This window comes from Coenobita brevimanus, chromosome 14 (genome assembly GCF_032717465.1).
Source record: "Coenobita brevimanus isolate Jiangsu-jjx chromosome 14, ASM3271746v2, whole genome shotgun sequence".
In the NCBI taxonomy this organism is placed as follows: domain Eukaryota; kingdom Metazoa; phylum Arthropoda; class Malacostraca; order Decapoda; family Coenobitidae; genus Coenobita; species Coenobita brevimanus.
Genome location: NC_136967.1, coordinates 28,730,232 through 28,751,507, shown reverse-complemented (window position 1 = coordinate 28,751,507; position 21,276 = coordinate 28,730,232). Strand labels below are relative to the sequence as shown.

General features: G+C 43.0%; 1 protein-coding gene across 1 annotated transcript; it reads left to right on the top strand.

The window, feature by feature from the left end:
* Window positions 1-1,960: 1,960 nt before the first annotated feature.
* Window positions 1,961-14,806, top strand: LOC145390331 (uncharacterized). The gene is made up of 6 exons (XM_080265292.1): window positions 1,961-2,530; window positions 3,308-3,508; window positions 10,361-10,484; window positions 10,954-13,683; window positions 14,297-14,493; window positions 14,795-14,806. Exons 1-6 carry the CDS (start codon window positions 1,961-1,963, stop codon window positions 14,804-14,806), a joined length of 3,834 nt encoding a protein of 1,277 aa, XP_080121418.1.
* The last annotated feature ends 6,470 nt before the right edge of the window (window positions 14,807-21,276 follow it).

Here is a 21,276-nt window from a genome sequence, read left to right as displayed (position 1 = left end):
TTGCTTCCACAACTTCAATCCTACTGATTTCTTCCTGTCTTCTCACCTCCCTCCTTCTCCCGGCCATTCCCCAGCCACTTATACTCGCATTACTTCCATCCTCCACGTTCAACAATTCCTTAAAATGTTCTCTCCATCTGCTCACTTTTTCTCCCTTCTCCACTAGTAATCTATCATTTTTATCTTTCACACCCCTGCTAACTTCACTTCCACCCTGTCTTACTCTTTTCACCTATCTCCAGATCATTTTCTTACAGTCCCTCCACTTTACACTCAAATTCCTTCCAAATTCCTCATCCACTCTCTTCTTTCTCTTACTAATCTTTTCACCTCTCTTTTTCTTTCCACATATAACTCTCTCTTCCGCCTCTCAACTTCTTCCACGCCCCTATTTCTCATTCATTCATTGTATGCTTTCTTCTTTTGTGCCACAGCCTGTTTCACCTCTTCAGTCCACCACGCTGTTCCTTGCACCCCCTTCCGTCTTCTCTTCCTTCCACACACCACATCACATGCTGCACATATTTCTTCTGTAAATATCTTACACACACCTTCCATGTCTCCCATCTGCTCCAATTCATATTTGCCCAATCGTTCCTCCACTTCTCTCTTATACTCTGCCTTTTTCTCATCCTCTTGTAACCTTTCCACTCTCCTTGCAACTACTCCTTCCTCTCGTCTTTCCCTTCTTCTATTCCTCCATCTTACTTGCATTCTAATTCTGGCCACCACCAAGTAGTGGTCAGAAAGTCCACTCCCCCAACCTCTATACACTCTTGCATCCTTTACACATCTTCGCATCCTTTCATCCATACACACATAATCAATCATTGCCTTCCTTTCATTCAGTTCACCACCCACCCTTCTCATCACTCGCCATGTATACCTGTGGATCATTTTATGCCTGAAGAGGGTATTGGCTATCACCAACCCCCTCGCAGCACAAATGTCCACTAACGCACTCCCATTCTTATCTATCTCAACAGGCACACCCCACTCACCAACTATTCCATCCACCTTCACATTCCCAACTTTACCATTCATATCACCAATCAGAAACACTCTCTCATTCCTTCCAAACTTTTCCATGCACACTTCTACATTTGTCCAGAATTCTTCTCTCACTCTTCTAGCACGATCTTGCGTTGGTGCATACACACACACAATCGCCCACATTTGTATTCCAACTTTCAACTTTACCCACACAATCCTTGACCCAACTGATCCATACTGTCTTATGCTCCTCTTCCATCTTTTACTCACAACTATACATACTCCTTCCTTTGCCCTCTCATTCTCACCTACTCCTGCACATATACCCCATCCATACTCCCATTCTCTCACACTTTCTCCTCTCCATTTTGTTCCAGTTATTCCCCCCGCTGAGGGGGGTCACCTTGACGTGGTGGCGGGGCTTGAAGCGTGGCTGGCAGTGCCACCTACTTTGGAGGCATGCCTACCTTAGTAGGGTTCGGCATTTGTCAGTGCCGTGGACCAAGCACCCCCTACATCACTGGTGGAGGAGGCCTGCTGGTGATGTTAGTCCCTGCCCACTTGCCATCTAGGGCAGGACTGTTGCCTCCCCACGTGTTTGCCGTGCGTGGCGTCCCGTAATGCTGGGAGACGGGAGTCCTGGAGGTTGAGCGATGCTGCATGGTGCGCCCTGCAGCTAGCAATACACGTCTTTGGTCCCTTATTCTGGCTAGACGGGCAGCCTGGTTGGGCCCGACAAGGTCAATCGGCTGGTCATGCGTTGGCTAGAGTCAAGTGGGCACTGGGGGACCTGGTGGCTCCTATCGTCCTGGAGTCACCCTTGCCCAGGTCCCCCAGTGGTTACCTGCGTATACTCTCCCACTACCTCTGGGGTCACCAGTGGTGTTATCCCTGGCTTTTGACCTCCCCTTGTTGGGCTCCATGGTGGGTGGAGGGGTGGAGGAATGAAGTTTATGTTGTTACATGAATGGCTTTTCTAGCTAATAACAATACTCGTGCTGAAGACGCGGCATCCGTCCCCAATCACTCATCCGATTCCACCTCACTAATTGCCACTCTGGAACCTTTCCAGGCCCCTGGCGGTTATCCTCCTCTGCCCCAGCGTTCTGCTGGATCAGGGAGGCAGTCACGTCGGGTTGGTGGGGCTCTGTGGCTAGGCCTAAAAGAGTCTGAGCCTGAGACCTTTGTAATGTATATTGTTTTGAAATCTTCTGCTGGGCAGTCAGTCTTGGACATTGATATTTTTCATCTCCACCGAGCCATAGTGTCTGCATGTGGGAAGGAACCAAAAATCTCAACGCAGGGGGATGGAAGCATCCTGGCTGAGGTATCTTCCCCAGAAGAGAGCTCCCGCCTAATGGCTCTGACGTCCGTGTCTGGTTCTGATATCTGCTGTATCCCACATGCTACATTTAACAGGTGTAAGGGAGTCATTTTTTCACGTGACCTACTCCGATATTCGGAGGCACGGCTGTTAGAGGAATTGCAATCATCTGGGGTGGTTAAAGTTGAGCGTCTTCAAAAGAAAATAGATGGGGTCCTGACCCCTACTCCTACCTTGTTCCTGACCTTTGATAGGTTAACTTTGCCTGCGTCAGTGAAACTCGCTTGGCTGTCCCTTCCAGTGAAGCTGTATGTGCCAACCCCAAAGCGATGTTTCCACTGTCAGGGTTATGGCCATGTTAACCGCTTTTGCCGCAGAGCACAGGCTGGCCTTCCTGGTGTATGTTTCCTGTGGCGGACCAAGCCATACCAATGACTGTCCAGGGCCCCTTAAATGCTATCATTGTGGGGGTCCTCATGCTGTGAATTCTAAAAACTGCCCTCGCTACTGCCTGGAAAAGGAGATTTTGTCTATTAAAACAACTGAGAGGGTTTCATTTCCTGAAGCTAAGAAGAGAGCCCAGACTCGCTTTTTCCAGCCGGGAGTTACTTATGCTGCTTCCTTTCTGCAGTGTCGGTGTGGCGCCCTGTATCTCAGAGGAAGCCTCAACCCATTCCAGTTCCCTCTCCTTCGACTAGTGATTTACAGATTGATGTCCCCAAGGGTAGTACTGTTTGTGAGACTGAACCTTGCCCACCTTCTAAACTTGCAGTTTCTCCCCACATTTCCGTGGCTGACTCCTTGCACAATTCTGTTGTGGTGGCAGATGTCCACACCGACCGAACTCCTTCTCCTGTCTTATCCAGTGTGACTGTACCTAGCAAACGCCAACGTTGTTCGTCAGAGTCCTCTGAGACAGAGGACCGACCACCTAAGGTCTCTGTTGTCGACCCTTGTGTCGACCCCTCTCCTGTTCCCTCTGCCCCGCAGGCTGGGGAATTTAGCCAGGTGACAGCTGAAGCTGATGGTCCACATATGGTTCAGTCCCCACTTGGGGAAGTTGTTGGACAAATTGTTGGCGCTTCAGATCTAAAGCATAAGATGCCATCCTCAAATTATTCAAGTCCTGTGGACTCTACTCCCACGTCTGGGACTTCTGGTGGGGGCACTGCCCGACCCACACCTCCAAAGGCACCCCCCAAGCCACCTTCCAAACAAACTGGTATGCCCACTCCAAGAAGGAGTCTGGTAAAACATCCTTCCTCGTCCTCTCGTTTGCCCACAGATGTTTGACAGAGGGTGCGGGTTTCTGGTGCTGGGCAGGCCCCTGCGAAGGGTCTTCATAAGCATCAATCCAAACCCTCTCACTTGTCAGGTGTACAGTCCCGCACTTAGTCATCATTCCTCCATTATGGGTTCTATCATCCAGTGGAACTGTCGGGGTTTACGTGCTAACTATGAGGAACTTTGTCATCTTGTTTCTCAATTTACTCCTCTGTGCATGTGCATCCAGGAGACCATGGTAGGTGATGCTGTTCCTTCTGGTCCTTCTGGCTACCATGCCTTTTATTCAGATCCTGTGCCGGGTCAAGGTCGTCATGGAGGTGCTGCTATCTTCCTTCGCGAGGATATTCCATACAGTCATATGGACATCTCTACTCCCCTGCAGGCTGTCGCTGTCCGGATGTTTTTACATCGGCAGTATACAGTTTGCAGTCTTTATCTACCTCCCAGTGCTGTTGTTGAAAGGGCGGATCTGGAACGCCTTATTCGTGGTCTTCCTTCTCCCTTTTTGTTACTAGGAGACATGAATGGACACCATCCACTGTGGGGAAACAGTGAGGCCAACCCTCGGGGTGTCATGCTGGCCTCTTTAGTGGAAGATGAGGGGTTGGGCATTTTCAATGCTGATAAAATGACTTATTTCCATAGCCAGACTGGAACTTTTACTGCCATTGATTTATCTTTATGCTCAGCTGATGCAGTTTTAGATTTTACCTAGGATGTGTTGCCAGATCTATATGGCAGTGACCATTTTCCCTTACTTTTAACTGCTAGTGCTGGTGGACCTCAGCCACGTCTTCCTCGATGGCTTCTGGGTAAGGCTGACTAGCCATGTTTCAGGGAATTAAGTTCCACTTCCCTTTCTGTCAATGAGTTTGGCTGTCTTACTGAAGCAGTGTCATATTTCACTGACTTGTTGCACTCAGCAGCCCTTTTAACTATTCCAAGAACTAAAGGTCGGTTTCCTAAACGTCCGGTTCCTTGGTGGAACTCTGAGTGCAGTTCCGCAGTGAGAGCTAAACGAGTCGCCTTCTCTCGACTTCGTCATCACCGTGGGGATCCTCAGTATTTGGTGGCGTATCAGAGGGCACGAGCTCATATGAGGCAGGTTTTAAAGGAGGTCAGGCGATCATCCTGGAAGGGTTATGTTTCCTCCATCAATTCGAGGACTTCCATCACCCAGGTGTGGAACCGGGTAAGGAAAATTTCAGAGAAATTTACTGCCCCCTCGCCTCCCGTTTTATCTGCAGCAGGTGGAACTGTGGCTGATCCTTTTGCTGTTGCAGAGATGCTTGCTGATCGTTTTGCCAGTGTGTCACAGAAGGATGCGGATACGCCTTCAGCTTGCCACCGTCGGCGCCTAGAGTCTTGTGATCTCAGTTTTACCTCTGCTGGGGGAGAGCCTTACAATGTTCCATTTTCAATTTCTGAACTCCAAGCAGCTCTGTTGCAGTGCCATGACTCTTCTCCTGGTTATGATGATATTCCTTATGCCTTTTTAAGTCACCTATCTGATGAGTCCCTTATGTTTTTGCTTTCTCTGTTTAATAAGATTTGGTGTTCCGGGGAGTTTCCGGCTAGTTGGGGTGTTGCTGTGGTTATCCCCATCCCCAAACCAGATAAGGACCACCTACAGGCAACGAATTATCGGCCTATTTCACTAACATCATGTATATGTAAAGTTCTGGAAAAGATGGTCAATGTTAGGCTTGTGTGGTTTTTGGAGAAAGGTGACTTCTTATCCCCTGCCCAGTTTGGTTTTCGAACAATGCGATCTACCTCTGACGCACTGCTGTCCTTGGAATCTTCTGTCTGTGAGGCTTTCTCCACTAACCAACACCAGGTGACGGTCTTCTTTGACCTGGAGAAGGCATATGACACTGCCTGGCGTCATGGTATTTTACTCTGTCTTCATGAGTTTGGTCTTCGTGGACGCTTGCCTATTTTTATTCAACAGTTATTATCTAACCGAATTTTAAGGGTACGAGTGGGAGGAGTGCTTTCTAATGCCCGACCACTAGAAGATGGAGTACCACAGGGGAGTATCCTTAGTGTTACTCTGTTTGCTGTAGCCATTAACAGCATCATCAGTGTACTTCCTGATGGTGTACGAGGATCACTGTATGTCGATGACCTCTCGATTTCCTTCACTGCGTCTAGAATGTCTCTGATAGAGAGGAAGTTGCAGTTGGCTCTCAATAGAATTTCTGACTGGGCAGAAACACGCGGTTTCCATTTTTCTTCAGCAAAGACAGTGGCTATACATTTTTGTCGTCTTTGAGGGTTTCACCCAGACCCTGACTTGTATCTCTATGGTAGGAGAATATCCTGTGTGGAAGAGACACAGTTTCTGGGTCTTCTGTTTGATAGAAGATTAACCTGGATTCCCCATATTTGTTCTGTTAAGGTGGCTTGTCTTAAGGCTTTGAGTCTTTTGAGGGTTTTAGCTCATACCTCTTGGGGTGCTGACCGTCAGACCCTCCACCTCTTGTATAGGTCTCTTATTCTTCCTAAACTTGAATATGGGTGTGAGGTCTACTCCTCTGCAACAGATGCCCACCTCCGGTTGTTAAATACTGTGCATCATGCTGGTGTACGTCTGGCAACCGGGGCATTCAGATCATCCCCAATTCCAAGTTTGTTGGTAGATGCTGGTGTACTCCCCTTGGACTTGCGACGTCAGTTGCTAATGATGAGGTGTTGGTATCATCTTCACTGCATTCCAGACTCAATTTCATGTGCCATTGTCTCCCAGGATTCCCGATCTTCTGTTTTTGAGACCCCTCATAATTTCCCAAAGCCATTTGGTTACAGGGTCCAGTCTGTTATGCTAGCCCTCTCTGTCCCAAGACTGGCAATTTGTCCACATCGGATCCCAAGGGTGGGTTCTTGGCTACTCCCTCGCGTGACATTCTGTAGGTCCGTTGATGGTAAAAAGGGCTCACTTCCCTCTCAGGTGTCCCTCTCTCTCTTTTTAGAACATGCCTCCATTCATGAGGGTTCTGTCCCCGTCTACACTGACGGGTCTAAGACTGATACTGGAGTAGGATTTGGTGTTGTCTTCCCTTCATTTAGTAGGGGTGGTAGCCTTCCTGGCATTACTTCAGTGTATATGGCAGAACTGACTGCAATTTTATATGCTGTTAAAATCATTTTTACTCTCCCCCAATCCGTTTTTGTGATTTTTAGTGACTCGCGTAGTGCTTTGTTTGCACTGGAGTCTTTTAATGCATCCCATCCATTGGTTTTATCAATTTTAGAATGGCTTTTTCTTCTTGGCCGTCGTGGCCGCCGTGTAGACTTCTGTTGGGTTCCTGCACATGTTGGTGTGGTGGGCAATGAGAGGGCAGATATTTTAGCTAAAGCTGCATCTTCTCAACAGCCCCCAACCGACTACCCACTTCCTGTTTCTGATGTAACACCTTACTTGCAGTTCGCAATTCGTTCGTGTTGGCAGAGACACTGGGATGGTGTTTCTCATAATAAACTAAAAGAAATTTTTCAGAGAGTGGTTGTGCCAAGGGTTCTTCCCTCTATGTCTCGGCGACTGGAGGTGGCTCTTGCTAGGCTTCGCATTGGGCATTCTCGGCTTACACATGGGTTCCTCATGTGTGGTGAGACTCAACCATACTGTGATGACTGCCTTGTTCCCCTTACTGTTCGTCACTTGCTGGTCGAGTGTCCGAGTCTGGGGGACCTGCGTCAGAGGTTCCTTCATAGGCATGGGGTGGCAGATGGTGCCTACTGTTTGTCCTCGATGCTTGGTGAGGCCTTTAATGATTTTACTGATGTTTTTAGTATTCTTCAGGAGGCAGGCCTGCTTCCACTTTTATAAATAATTGTTATTTTATAAACTATTCTTTTATTATTTTTAGTGTTTTATTCCTGCTAACAGATATTAACTTTATTTTGAATAGCCACTTTTTATTTTGCTGTGTCTTTTACTTTGTCATCCGGCGGCATATGACCTTGGCAGTTGCGCCGCCAGATTTTAATTATTTTCAATCAATCAATCAATCCAGTTATTCCACATACATCCACTTTCGCACCCTCAAGCACCTGGACAATCTCTCTCTCTTTCACCTCATCATTCGCTCTCCATACATTCCAAGTTCCAATTACCATGTCCTTTGTCCGGTCCTTGGTCGTCATCGTTTGGTCAGTCCCTGTCCGAGGCTTATTGTTTGTTTTTTTGGTTAGTTGTTTTCCGGGGATGGGCACTAACCCTCCGCCAACCCTTTTAGTCGCCTTTTACGACAAGCAGGGATACTGGGGGAGTATTCTTGAAAGAAACCCCTCTGCCAGGTCCTCATATTCATCTCTTTCCCATGTGTTTGATCTTGGTGGCATGTACAAATTGGCTACAATTACTTTACCTTCATATGTGTTGATCTCTACTGCAATCAGCTCTACTTGTGATGGTATATCTAGTTTTATTTCATTGACTTTTAGATTTTTCTTAGTTAATATTATAATTCCTCCTCCTTTTTTTTAAATTTCTGTCTCTTCTCCATGTATTGTATTCTTCTAAGTTAAGTATGTCATTGGATATCCTTGGTGTTAATTTTGTTTCAGTTAGGCATATTATTTGTGGTTCATTTTCTCTGACGTAATCATTCGTCTCTAGTAATTTAGATACCATTCCATCCACATTTGAGTACATCAACTTTATCATCTTGTTTATATACTTGTCATGACATGGTTCTACTACCTTCCTCCTTTCTATTCCATCCTGTTTGTGTACCACTTTCGTACCTGCAATCCTATTACTTTGTAAGAAAATTTCTTCTTCTCCTCTTATGATCTTCCCTCATTTTTTGTTTTTGCTTCCTCCCTTTTCTCTTTCAGTAATTCCAGTTCCTCTTGTGTTAGGAATCTTTTTATCCATACATTTTTTAACTCCTCTTTTTCCATAAGATTCTTTGCATTTTTTAGTATCTCTTCCACAGTGTTTACACTCTGGAAAGTCACCTTTAGAGGTCTTGTCTTGCTTTTCTCGTATTTCCCTAACCTTTTGTGTTCCTCTATGTCTTTACTACAGATTTCCTCTGATACTTCTTTCAGTAAGCTCACTACATTTGCCATCTCCTTTTTGTCTCTTGTGATCTTGTTTTTTACTTCTTCCTCTTCTATACCAGTGATTACTATAGATTTGTTGATATCTACTGAATCTCTGACTAACTTTGGATTGTTTTGGATTATTATTTTCACTTCCTTTTTAATGCTTTTTTCCTCCACCCTTGTTTCTAAGTCTTTCTTTACTTTCACCATTTCAGCATACGTGGTTTCCACATCATTTTTGTAGCTTTGCACAGCTTCATTCACCTGTGTTATCTTCTCAATATCACTGCTCTGGTCTATAAGACTGCTTACTTGCCTAATTGTCTCTGTGTCATTTTTGAACTCTTCCATAACACTCTCGTGATTGACTACTGTACTTGCCATTTCACTCATTTTCTTCCTAAGTGTACTCAGTTCCACTGTTAGTTCACTGATGGTTGTGTCTTTCTTGTTGGCCTCCCTAGTTTTTCTATTTCTTCCTTTTGCAAGTGCGTCTGCTTCTTTATTTCATCAATTTCATTTTTGAAAGCCATTTCTAGTTTGTTTACATGTTCAACCAGTCTGTTGTGAGTCTCCACTTCAACCAGTTCTTGGTAGAAATTATCATTTTGCTTTTTACCTTTATCCCTTTTCTTTTCCAAATTTGCTTTACTAAAGTATGTATTCATTTTGCAATACTAAAAGTACAGAGTATGTACTTACAATCCCCGTGTTGCTGTAGTCTAAACAAACCTCAGCTGACTCAGCGCATTCTTTCGTCTTGGTTCTCTTTCCTGTTTGAACAAGTCTTGTTTAAACTGATTATTTTTTTCCTTTTAATAATGAAAAATCATTTAGTCAAACCTGGTACAGAGCTTGACTCATACAAAGATACTAATTTAGGTAATGCCACTGGCCGTGTTGGTTCGGTACAGAGCGCCGATGTCGCACGTCTGCCTCAATTGACTCCCTCTGTGTGTGTGTGTGTGTGTGTGTGTTTAAACAGTTATTGTTTATGCTTTAATTTCTTTGTGTTTAGGATTACATTGCATATTACAAAATGTATTTTGATGTGTCAAAACAGCCTAAAGACCTCAGAACACTGCCCAAATTAGGAGGGGAACTCTACATATTGGTAGGGTTTTGCTTTTTTTTTTTTTTTTTTTTTTTCTTATTGTTTAGGATTACACTGCATACTGCAATATGTGTTTTGATGTCTAAAAACAGCCAAAAGATCACAGAACACTACCAAAATTAGGAGGAGTACTGTACAGTCATAAGAAAAACTATCGCAACCCCCAGGAGTATTTGACGCTAAACGAACGTTAGCAGGGCTATGTGGGCGGTGTAATATTATTGGCTTATATTTTACTTATAGTACCGGAAATACAATATTATTATTCTTAAATCTATTAGTAATATATTGTTATTTATTTAAAACACTTATACTTATGTTGCCAACTGAAAGCTCCTGTAACATTATTGGAACAAAATATACTCTCTTGGAGACTGCCCACCAGCCGGCTTTTATTGTGGCCTTTTTGTTGTTTTCGTGTTCCTGCCGTATTTACGGACAAATATTACATGGTGTCAGGTGTGGGGTTTCCTCGAATGTCTCCCGAATAAGCTAATTATGACTGTATACCCGAAAGAAGAGGGTTTTCCGTGAAACAGCTGTAACAAGATAGCCAAGGCCTTCGTTGTCGTTGTTATTGTTAGCAAGTGAAGATGGCCGACCATAATCGCCTGCCGGGTCCTCTTTCTTTGGAAGGTAACTGTGCTGAGAACTGGAGGAGATTTATCCAGGAGTTCGAAATATACCTAATTAGCTCTGAAAAAGAAGGTAAGGTAAATTTTTAGAAGTAACCAACGTTTTCTTTTATTATTTTTTTTATGGTTTCCAATGCAAAATACTGTGCTTTAATTAGTTTTGACCCTCATTTTTGGGGGAAAATCCCCCTTTTGGAATTTTGAGTAAGATTTCCAAAAGTGGGTTTATCCCCCAAAATCAAGATCAAGATTAATTAAAAATACACTATTTTGCATTAAACTAACCTAACCTAACCTAACCTAACCTAGGCCTGATCTAGAGCCTGACATAGACCAAATGCACACGCCTGCACCAGCCAATATGGCGCAACATTCATCCGTTACTGAGCGACAGCCTAACCTAAGTCACTATATGACTATCCCTACAAAATTTGCTCCCCCAACTGAAACTAGGCTTAAAGGGTAAGTCTTAGTTAGAATAGCTCAGGGACGTAATATAATGAAAATTGGTAACGTTGGTTACTTCTAAAGTTATACCGAAGGTAAGAAGAATGAAGTTAAGGTTGCATTACTCCTTCATTGTGGTGGTCGTGAGCTGCTGGACATCTACAACACACTTCCTGTGTCTGAAGAGGAAAAGAAAGACTACAAAAAGCTAGTGGCTAGTTTAAATTTGCACTTTGAACCAAAGAAGTATACCACATATGAGAGATATTTGTTTAATACAAGGACACAACAGCCAGGTGAGAGTATTGATAGCTTCGTCACAGACCTAAGAAAGAAGGCCAAGAACTGTAACTATGGTACCCTGCATGACGAATTATTAAGAGACAGAGTTATTTGTGGTATAATTGATGATACTTTAAGGAGCAGACTTTTGAGAATTGATGATCCTAGTTTAGAAGAGGTTCTGAACCAGTGCCGAACCCATGAAGTTAGTGAGGAACACCTAAAGGAATTTAATGCAGCTTTCCAGTCCACTGTTAATGTTACAAGTAAAGCCACCAAGGCCAATGCAAGGAATACCAAGAGGAATGGAAGTGAACCCAACCCAATCGATGCACAAAGCTGCAAGTTCTGTGGATTCCAGCACGTATTCAATCGCCGATTCTGCCCTGCTGCTGATCAAGAATGTCACAAGTGCGGGCGACGGGGCCATTTCAAGATTAAATTCACCTCCCAAGGACAGCGCAAGGCCCGAAGTAAGTCCGTAAGGAACGCATGTGTGGAACAGGACTACTCTTCTGGGTCTGATGAGTATCAAGATAAGACAGTGGGTTATCTGTGTGCTGAGAGTAAATCCTCCAATATAAACTACTGTAAGTCTGGTAAGAAACATGATTTAATAGAACTTGTGTTTCCAGATCATCAATGTGAATTTAGGGCTTTGATTGACACTGGTGCTGAGGTTAGTGTGCTACCAAAGAAGATTTTTGATATGATGAAGCCCAAACCAACACTAGGTAAAACCAAGACTGTTCTTGTGTCTTTTACAGGAGATAAAGTTACTCCAGTTGGTAAAATTTGGATTGAATGCCTACATAATAGTCAAAGGTACAAACTTGTGTTTCATATTGTTGATCTTGATTGTAAGCCTCTGCTAAGTAGGAATGCCTGTGAACTTCTTGGTGTTGTTAAATTTATGAAACAAGTAACGGCAAAGTCAACAGAATCTGCAATACCAGTGTCGATGAAGTCACTGATTTCAGAATATGCTGATGTTTTTCAAGGGTTAGGCTGCATTGATGGTAGAGTTCACCTAGAGGTGGATCCCAGTGTAAGCCCTGTAGTGCATCCTCCAAGGAAAGTACCTGTAGCACTTAGAACTAAACTGAAGGCAGAATTAGATGAAATGGAGAAAAATGGAGTAGTTGTAAAAGAAAGTACACCAACTGACTGGGTAAATAGTATGGTGATAGTTGAGAAAGGTGACAAACTCAGAGTGTGCATAGACCCTAGAGATCTCAATAAAGCTTTAAAGAGACAACATTATCCCCTTCCTACCATTGAAGAAATCTCCACTAGATTGTCTAATGCTAAAGTATTTTCTGTCCTTGATGCCACCAAAGGATTTTGGCAGTTAGAACTAGATGAAGCGTCATCAAAACTTCTCACTTTCAACACATGCTTTGGTAGGTACAGGTATCTGCGCTTAGGTTTTGGTGTTAGTCCAGCACCAGAAATCTATCAAAGGAGGATGCACGAGATGTTTGATGATTTAGAAGGTGTAGAGGTTATAATGGATGATATTTTAGTATATGGAAGTGACGAGAAAGAACATGATGAAAGACTGAAGACTGTGCTACAGAGATGTAGAGAAAGAAATTTGAAGCTAAACTCAAATAAACTGAAATTAAAAACAGATCAGGTAGAATATATAGGTCATGTTCTTACCCCTGATGGATTGAAGCCTGATCCTAGAAAGGTGGAGGTTATTACAAAATTTCCACCTCCTCAGGACAAAACTGAACTTCTCAGATTCATGGGTATGGTTAACTATTTAGCCAAGTTCATTCCTAGGTTGTCAAACATAAATGAACCATTAAGAAGATTATTAGAGAAGGATGCTGACTTCCGTTGGGGTGATGAACAAGTACAATGTTTTGAGAAATTAAAGAAACTAGTTAGTGAGGCTCCTGTTCTGAGATTTTATGATGTACGAAAACCTGTAACTCTAACTGTAGATTCGTCTGGATATGCAATAGGGGCCTGTATCTTGCAAGATGATAAACCAGTTGCTTATGCAGCTACCTCACTCACTATAACACAGCAAAATTATGCTCAAATTGAGAAAGAACTTCTGGCCATTGTATTTGGTGTAGAGAAATTTCACTCTTACATATATGGAAAATCAGATGTTATTGTCGAGTCAGACCACAGGCCATTGGAAACCATTTTTAAGAAGCCTCTCTCCTTAGCTCCTCCAAGGTTACAAAGAATGTTGCTCAGACTTCAGAAATATACTCTTGAGGTAAAGTACAAGAAAGGTAAAGAGATGTATGTAGCAGATGCTCTGAGTAGAGTCAACTGGTCTGAGGAACTTGATAAATCCTTTGATGAAGTTAATGTTAGTGTAGTTTCCATGGACTTGAATGTTGGTACTGGACTGGAAGTTGAGGTATTGAAACAGGAAACAAAGGATGACCCTACTCTGCAGATGCTAAAGGAATACACTCTTGAAGGATGGCCTGATAGTAAGAATCAAACCCCAGTAGAAATACATGCTTACTGGAACTTTAGAGAAGAGATTAGTTATTCCAATGGACTGTTAAGTAAGATGGATAGAGTAATTGTACCTAAAGAGCTGAGAAATAAAGTGATGAGGAATCTGCATGTCACATCAAGGTATTGAGAAAACTTTAAGATTAGCTAGGGACCTTGTATATTGGCCTGGAATGAATGGAGAAATGAAAGATCTAATTAGTTCTTGTGATACTTGTAATGCTTTCAGTAACCAACAAGTGAAAGAACCATTGATGCCTCACCCAGTACCTGATTTACCTTGGCAAAAGTTAGGTGCTGACCTGTTTGAGCTAAATGGCAAATCATACCTAATCCTTGTTGATTACTACAGCAAGTTTGTGGAAGTTGAATTAGAAACAACCCATGCTAGTAGTGTAGTAAAATGCTGTAAGCGTCAGTTTGCGAGGCATGGTATACCTGAAACTATACACAGTGATAATGGACCTCAGTTTACTGCTAAAGAGTTTGAGCAATTCTGTAAATTTTATGGTATCCAACACACATCCTCTTCCCCTAGATATCCTCAAAGTAATGGACTAGCTGAGAGAAGTGTTCAGACTATAAAGAAACTTATGATGAAAGCATTACGGGATGGTGGTGATCTATATCAGAGTTTACTAGATTATAGAAATACTCCCATAGTTGGAGATGTCAGTCCTGCTCAGTTGTTGTTTGGCCGCAGAACCCGTACCACTCTCCCCACAGCTCCTGGACTGCTGAAACCAGAAACTCAGGACCATGTAATCATTAAAAGAATGTTAAGAGAATGCCAAGATAAACAGAAATTCTACTATGATCAGAATGCCAAACCTTTAATTGATCTGAAACAGGGGGATGTGGTTAGGATTAATGATGGCCAAAGTAAGGAATCTAAAAAGGGGATTGTGGTGGCTCCCAGGTCTTACTTGGTGAAGGACAACTTTGGTCAGATATACAGAAGGAATAGAAGGCATCTGATTAGAACTAAAGAGTCCCCTCCCCTATGTAAGAGTCATGAATTAGATAATGAAGTTAGTATTAGGCCTTCTACCCCTCAGAATTATAATCATGTATCGTTACCCAAGTCTAGAGTCCCTACACAGTCACATACTGTACCTGTAAGAACCCCTGGTTATCCTGAAATCCATGATTTGCCAACAGATGAAAATGTGACTATAACTAGGTCTGGAAGAGTTGTTCGTCCACCAAGTAAACTTGAGTTATAATATTGATATGTTTAGTAATTTCACAAGCATCTTTTATTTATAAGGATATCTTTCCAATTTTACCATATTGAAGTTTTGTTTTAGTATAAAAAGGAAGATGTAATATTATTGGCTTATATTTTACTTATAGTACCGGAAATACAATATTATTATTCTTAAATCTATTAGTAATATATTGTTATTTATTTAAAACACTTATACTTATGTTGCCAACTGAAAGCTCCTGTAACATTATTGGAACAAAATAGACTCTCTTGGAGACTGCCCACCAGCCGGCTTTTATTGTGGCCTTTTTGTTGTTTTCGTGTTCCTGCCGTATTTACGGACAATTATTACAGGCGGGTCCTTGCTATTCGCCCCTCCCCTATGTAGTGTTGCCTTATCACAGCCCTATTACAAGAGTTGGAATAATGAACAAGAATGAGCCATATGACAGGGAAATATATAGGGTGTGTTTGCGTTACCCTAAGCGCCCCGTCGAGGATTAATAATGAAACTCGCCACGTTTATTTTCCTACAGTTCAACACTTATTACCTATAGAATACAACCAGTAAATTATTTTGAAGGGTATTAAATCTATAGGCATTATCTGTTCTTTTTTTTTTATGATAGTCTAGCAGGGGTGCAAGAGTTCATTTGATTGCTTTAGATGGTTGGTTAAATGCTTCAGAGTTAATATGGATGGGGTGTAGTATATCTAAATTATGCATTATGGAGACGTCACAGAATGCAGGAGGGGCTATAATTGCTCTGCATTTATTATATGTAGAAAGCAATACATATCATTATTACAATTAAATTTACTAACTTGGCTTGTATCAGCTGAATTACTCATATACGTCTGGCATGGGTGCACATACTCATTGCCCATCTGCATGTGTGTTGCCGACTCTACACCATTCAGTTAAATTTTTATTTAATGAATACGGTACCGGATAGTAAAAAGTATTGTCTTTATGCACGGAGGCCAAACGATCTAAATAGCTTCTATTACCTCTACCATTGATTCTAATATCTGTGTCTCATGTAACCGACATTGATGGGTTTGCGGTACAAACTTCCCTGTCCCATCATTCCACAACACTTCGTTGTTGTGTCATAGTGCATAGCTCTGAAGGGTAACGATAGTTTTTCTTATGAGTGTACATACTGATAGGGCTTTGCCCATTTTTTTTTTTTAATGCATTGTTTTCATAGTGTTTAGGATTACACTGAATATCAGAATGTGTGTCTTGATGTCTAAAAACGGCCAAAAGACTGCACAACTGCCAGAATTAGGAGAGATACTGTACATGGTGGTTGGGTATAAGTAGAGGTAAGGTGTGGGTACAGGAGTGGATATTGCTCCATATCCGGTCATTGCTCATATCCCGTCATGCCTTTGGATCTATTATGACAGGTAATCGAGAGATTACTGTATATAGATGAGGAGTGGATTATTCTCATACTGCTGCATTATCCTCCTTGATACAGAACACAAAACTGAGTACAGAGACTGCAAGGGGTTTGGTAGTGACCACCTAAATGTACGGGTGTCTTAAAAGTGTACGACATGGAATTTTAACCCGCCCCATCCTGGCCGATTTTCCACCACTGACCCCCCCCCCCAATCCTGGCAGATTTGGGATTTGTTTTTTGGCTCAAACCTCTGCTTTTGGTGAGAAACGATGGCAGATCATAGAGAAAGTGCTTACCTGTGACTAGAAATGGTCAAAACAGGTGAGCCACCGCGCAACTGGTACCGTATTCTATAAAGGCACTTGGCTGCTGTCCCGTTTTCTATGGTTCAGGTAATCACTCAGAATTGGTAGGTATTTATTAATTTGGAACAAAATAACATGTAGTACAAGAATATATTGATTTTCACACAAAAATATAGGCGAAAAAAGCTTTGTTCCATTGAGTGAGCATAGCGAAATCGCCCAAATCGGTCACGTATGATTTGCTATGACTGTTGTTTCAACATACATTTCGTTTTCTCTGCATAATACTTTTCCACTAACATTATACTGATTTCCACTTTATAGATCTGTTATCACATATTTACAGGCCTTACGATCATATTTATTGTACTAGTGCATATTTACATAGTGAGCGAACTCGCCATGACTGTTGTTTCAACTTACACTCTATTTTTCAACTTATACAATACTTTTCCACTAACATTACACCAGTTTCCACTTTATATAATTGTTATCACATGTTTACAGGCCTTACTATTATATTGAGCATCATATTATCGCAGATGTACAACGAAAGACAAAACTATCTTCCCAGTACCGTCCAAAGATAATTTACACCTGGAGAAATACAATGAAAACCCAATCTCTACCACTGCGTGTTGCAAATGGCTCGATTTTTCCACTATATGTTCGCAAAAGTTTGGGAAGATAAGCTGTGTCTTTCTACATAGTGAGTCAATTCGCTATGACTGTTGTTTCAACTTACTCTATTTTTCAACTTATATAATACTTTTCCACTAACATTACACCCATTTCCACTTTATTTAATTGTTATCACATATTTACTGGCCTTACTATCATACTGAGCATCATATTATCACATATGTACAGGCCTTACTTTTACAGTGAGCGTCATATTATCGCAGGCACACACAGTATCAGCAATTTTACAGGGTGTGATATTCCTTGTCAGGATGAGGAGGAGAGGGTGGTGGGAGAGGTTGGGGAGGTGGAGAGCAGTGCCCTTCCCCACTTGTGCTGCTCTTCCCTCTCCCTCTTCCTTTCCCCTTACCCTTCCCTTTCCTTCCTTTCCCCACATCACAGGGCTGTGGGGAGAAGTGCGGGAACACTGCAGGGCGAAAGACGTGCTAGGGAGCTGCTCCTTCTCGCCTGCTTGCTGCACACATACACCACATGCCCGCACTGCCTCCCTCCCACCACCACTTTCCCTTTCACCGCTCACTCCCACCACACCATTTTCCCTTTCACCCTTCACTCCCGCCACACCACTCGCGCCTTCTCCAGACAACACAGAAGGACCATACCTTATTTTCCTTCTCGCCACACCTTGCCTGTGTATACGTACCAAAAATCACACGAGAAATTTGAAAAATGTGCAAATGACAGATCTCACAATTGCAAAACGTATGGATACGTCGTCGGGTGTCACCGTGACAAAACGTGGGAATGTATCCATACGTCGTTGGGACACCTCGGGTTAAAAGCTCAGAGTAAGAGTAATAAATGAGACTGCTAAGGACAAAATGTGGGTTACATAAGTTGGACAGGAGTAGCAGTAATAGTAGTAGTAGAAAGAATAATAAAAGGTGACAAGTAAAGAATAAAAGAAAGCAGACTTAGATGGTACTGCCCCATAGTATATAACTAAAGTGGTACGTACTGTACAGTATGTATATATTGCAATGTTCGGCTAGGGTGGTGAAAAGTGCAAATGAAAGCAAACCTGTTGGTGGCAGGAAGCAAAGAATGCCAAAAAAGATAATTATTTGAAATGCAAAAGTTAATGTGTGAGGAAGGGAGGTTTGTGACCCCAGGCTTATCTGGAAGTGGGCCAAGTGCACTGCAAGAAACCAGCCATATCAACTGGGTGCTCCCAGAAGTCTTTTGTTGAGGTTGTGACACATGTGGATTGGGTAAATGAAGGAGACAGACCACAGGCCCTACCCACCTGCTCTGTCCCAAGTCCAAGCATGGGACCAGGGACCCATACCCCATCAAACGTGGCCAGTGGCTGTGGCAGTGGCCTCTGTGCACCCTGCCAGGACAGCTACAATGGCATCCTTCAAAAGCACCTTTGCATTGTAACTGCCCTGCCATTATTCGTCCACTGATAAGGCAGCCTTCTGGGACCCCTGTCTACTGGGCAGAAGCAGCAGCTTGGGAACCACACAGCTCTGACCTCCATCCCATCCTGACCCCAAAACTACACTGATGGAGGCACCACACCTCCCCTCAGGTCCATCACTAGGTAATGGGGACACAATTTTGCCTATAGGTCCTTGCTGGCACCGAAATCTGTCTCATAATGGGTACCGGTACGTCGTGTAGTATGTACAGCACATGTGGAGTAGTGCATAAGATAGAGAATAGTGTTTTGAAGAGTATGTTGGCCTAATTTCCATGTTACTGTCACACTGACAAATGCCTAGGTATCCTAATACGGTAGTTATAGTCGCAGCGCACGACTCTGAGGTTGTCATTATTGTACCCTGGCAACCTACTGTTCAACATTGTGTCCGATTCGTATCAGATTATCTATCTATCTATCTATCTATTGCCAGACGCCTCAATCCCGTTTGGGGTGGCCACAAAGAAATCGCCTCCAAGTTGCCCTGTCCCCCACCATTTCACTGCCCTGCTCCCAACTCACACCCCCCTCTCTCATATACCTCTCCATCCCATCCCTCCATCTCATCCTCGGCCTCCCCCTCCCTCTTCCTCCCTCCACCTCACTCACATACACTCTCTTCGTCAGTCTTTCACCCTCCATCCTCTCCACATGGCGAAACCACCTCAGTGTGTTCCTCATAACGCTTCCTATCACATCCACATCCACACCACAATGCTCCTTTATATCCTCATTCGTCAGCCTGTCTCTCCATGTGACTCCACAGGCTCCTCTTAAATAACTCATTTCCACTGCTCTCACTCTTAACTTGTGTCCTTCCAACAACGTCCAAGCTTCACTTCCGTACGTTCGAGTTGGTATCACAATACTGTCATGTAGTAACTTTTTCACTTCCATGCTCACTTCCCTGTTTCTTACCACTGCATTCAAAGAACCAGCAACCTTTCTTCCCTGCTGTACCCTGTCAAGCACTTCACCCTCCAAACCTCCATCCTTACTCATCACACTACCCAAGTACTTAAACGCACTCACATTTTCCAATTCCTCACCATTCAACCTCGCTGTACATTCACTGACTTCACCTCTCTCAAAGACCATCACTGTACTCTTCCCTACATTAACCTTTAGATTCTGTTTCTTACACACTCTCCCAAACTCATCCACCAAGCCTTGCAGCTCCCCTTCGTCTTCACTCAACAACACAGTATCATCTGCAAACAACAGTACAGGGAGTTTCCAAACACTATCCTCTCTCACCAGGGCCACTCCAACATCCACCACCCTACTTTGTACCTCTTTTATTACCCCATCCATGTACAGATTGAACAACCATGGAGACATGACACATCCCTGTTTCAACCCAACTTTCAAAGAGAAAAATTCACTTAGTTCACCATCCACACGCACTGCAGCCTTCGCACCATCGTACATACTCTTCACAGCATTCAGCAACTTCCCATCTACTCCATATATTCTTAACACTTTCCACAATCCTTGTCTATCCACCCTGTCATATGTTTTCTCCAAATCCATGAAAGCCGCATACTTCTTTCCCTTCTCTAGAAACTTTTCCACTAAAGATCTAAGAATGAATATCTGATCTACACAACCTCTTCCCTTCCTAAAGCCTCCCTGTTCTTCTCCAACTAATTTCTCTGTTCTTTCTCTAACTCTGTCTATAAGTATCCTACCATACACTTTTCCTATTATACTAAGAAGACAAATGCTCCTATGATTACCACACACTTCTTTTTCCCCTTTTCCTTTGTACAAGGGAATAATTATACCTGACTTCCAATCCTCCAGGACTCTACCTTCCTCCCAAGCCAATCTGCACATCTTCGACATCCATTCTACTACTATCTCTCCCCCATGCTTCAGCATTTCACCACACACTCCATCAATTCCTGGGGCTTTCCCCGATTTAACTTCTTCATTGCTTCCACAACTTCTATTCTAATGATTTCTTCCTGTCTTCTCACCTTCCTCCTTCTCCCAGCCATTCCCCAGCCACTTATACTCGCATGACTTCCATCCTCTATGTTCAACAATTCCTTAAAGTGTTCTCTCCATCTGCTCACTTTTTCTCCCTTCTCCACTAGCAATATACCATTTTTATCTTTCACTCCCCTGCTAACTTCACTTCCACCCTGTCTTACTCTTTTCACCTCTCTCCAGAACATTTTCTTACAGTCCCTCCACTTTACACTCGAATTCCTTCCAAATTCCTCATCCACTCTCTTCTTACTCTCTCTTACTAATCTTTTCACCTCTCTCTTTCTACATATAACTCTCTCTTCCGCCTCTCAACTTCTTCCACGCCCCTATTTCTCATCCATTCATTGTATGCTTTCTTCTTTTGTGCCACAGCCTGTTTCACCTCTTCAGTCCACCACGCTGTTCCTTGCACCCCCCTCCGTCTTCTCTTCCTTCCACACACCACATCACATGCTGCACATATTTCTTCTGTAAATATCTTACACACACCTTCCACGTCTCCCATCTGCTCCAGTTCATATTTGCCCAATCGTTCCTCCACTTCTCTCTTATACTCTGCCTTTTTCTCATCGTCTTGTAATCTTTCC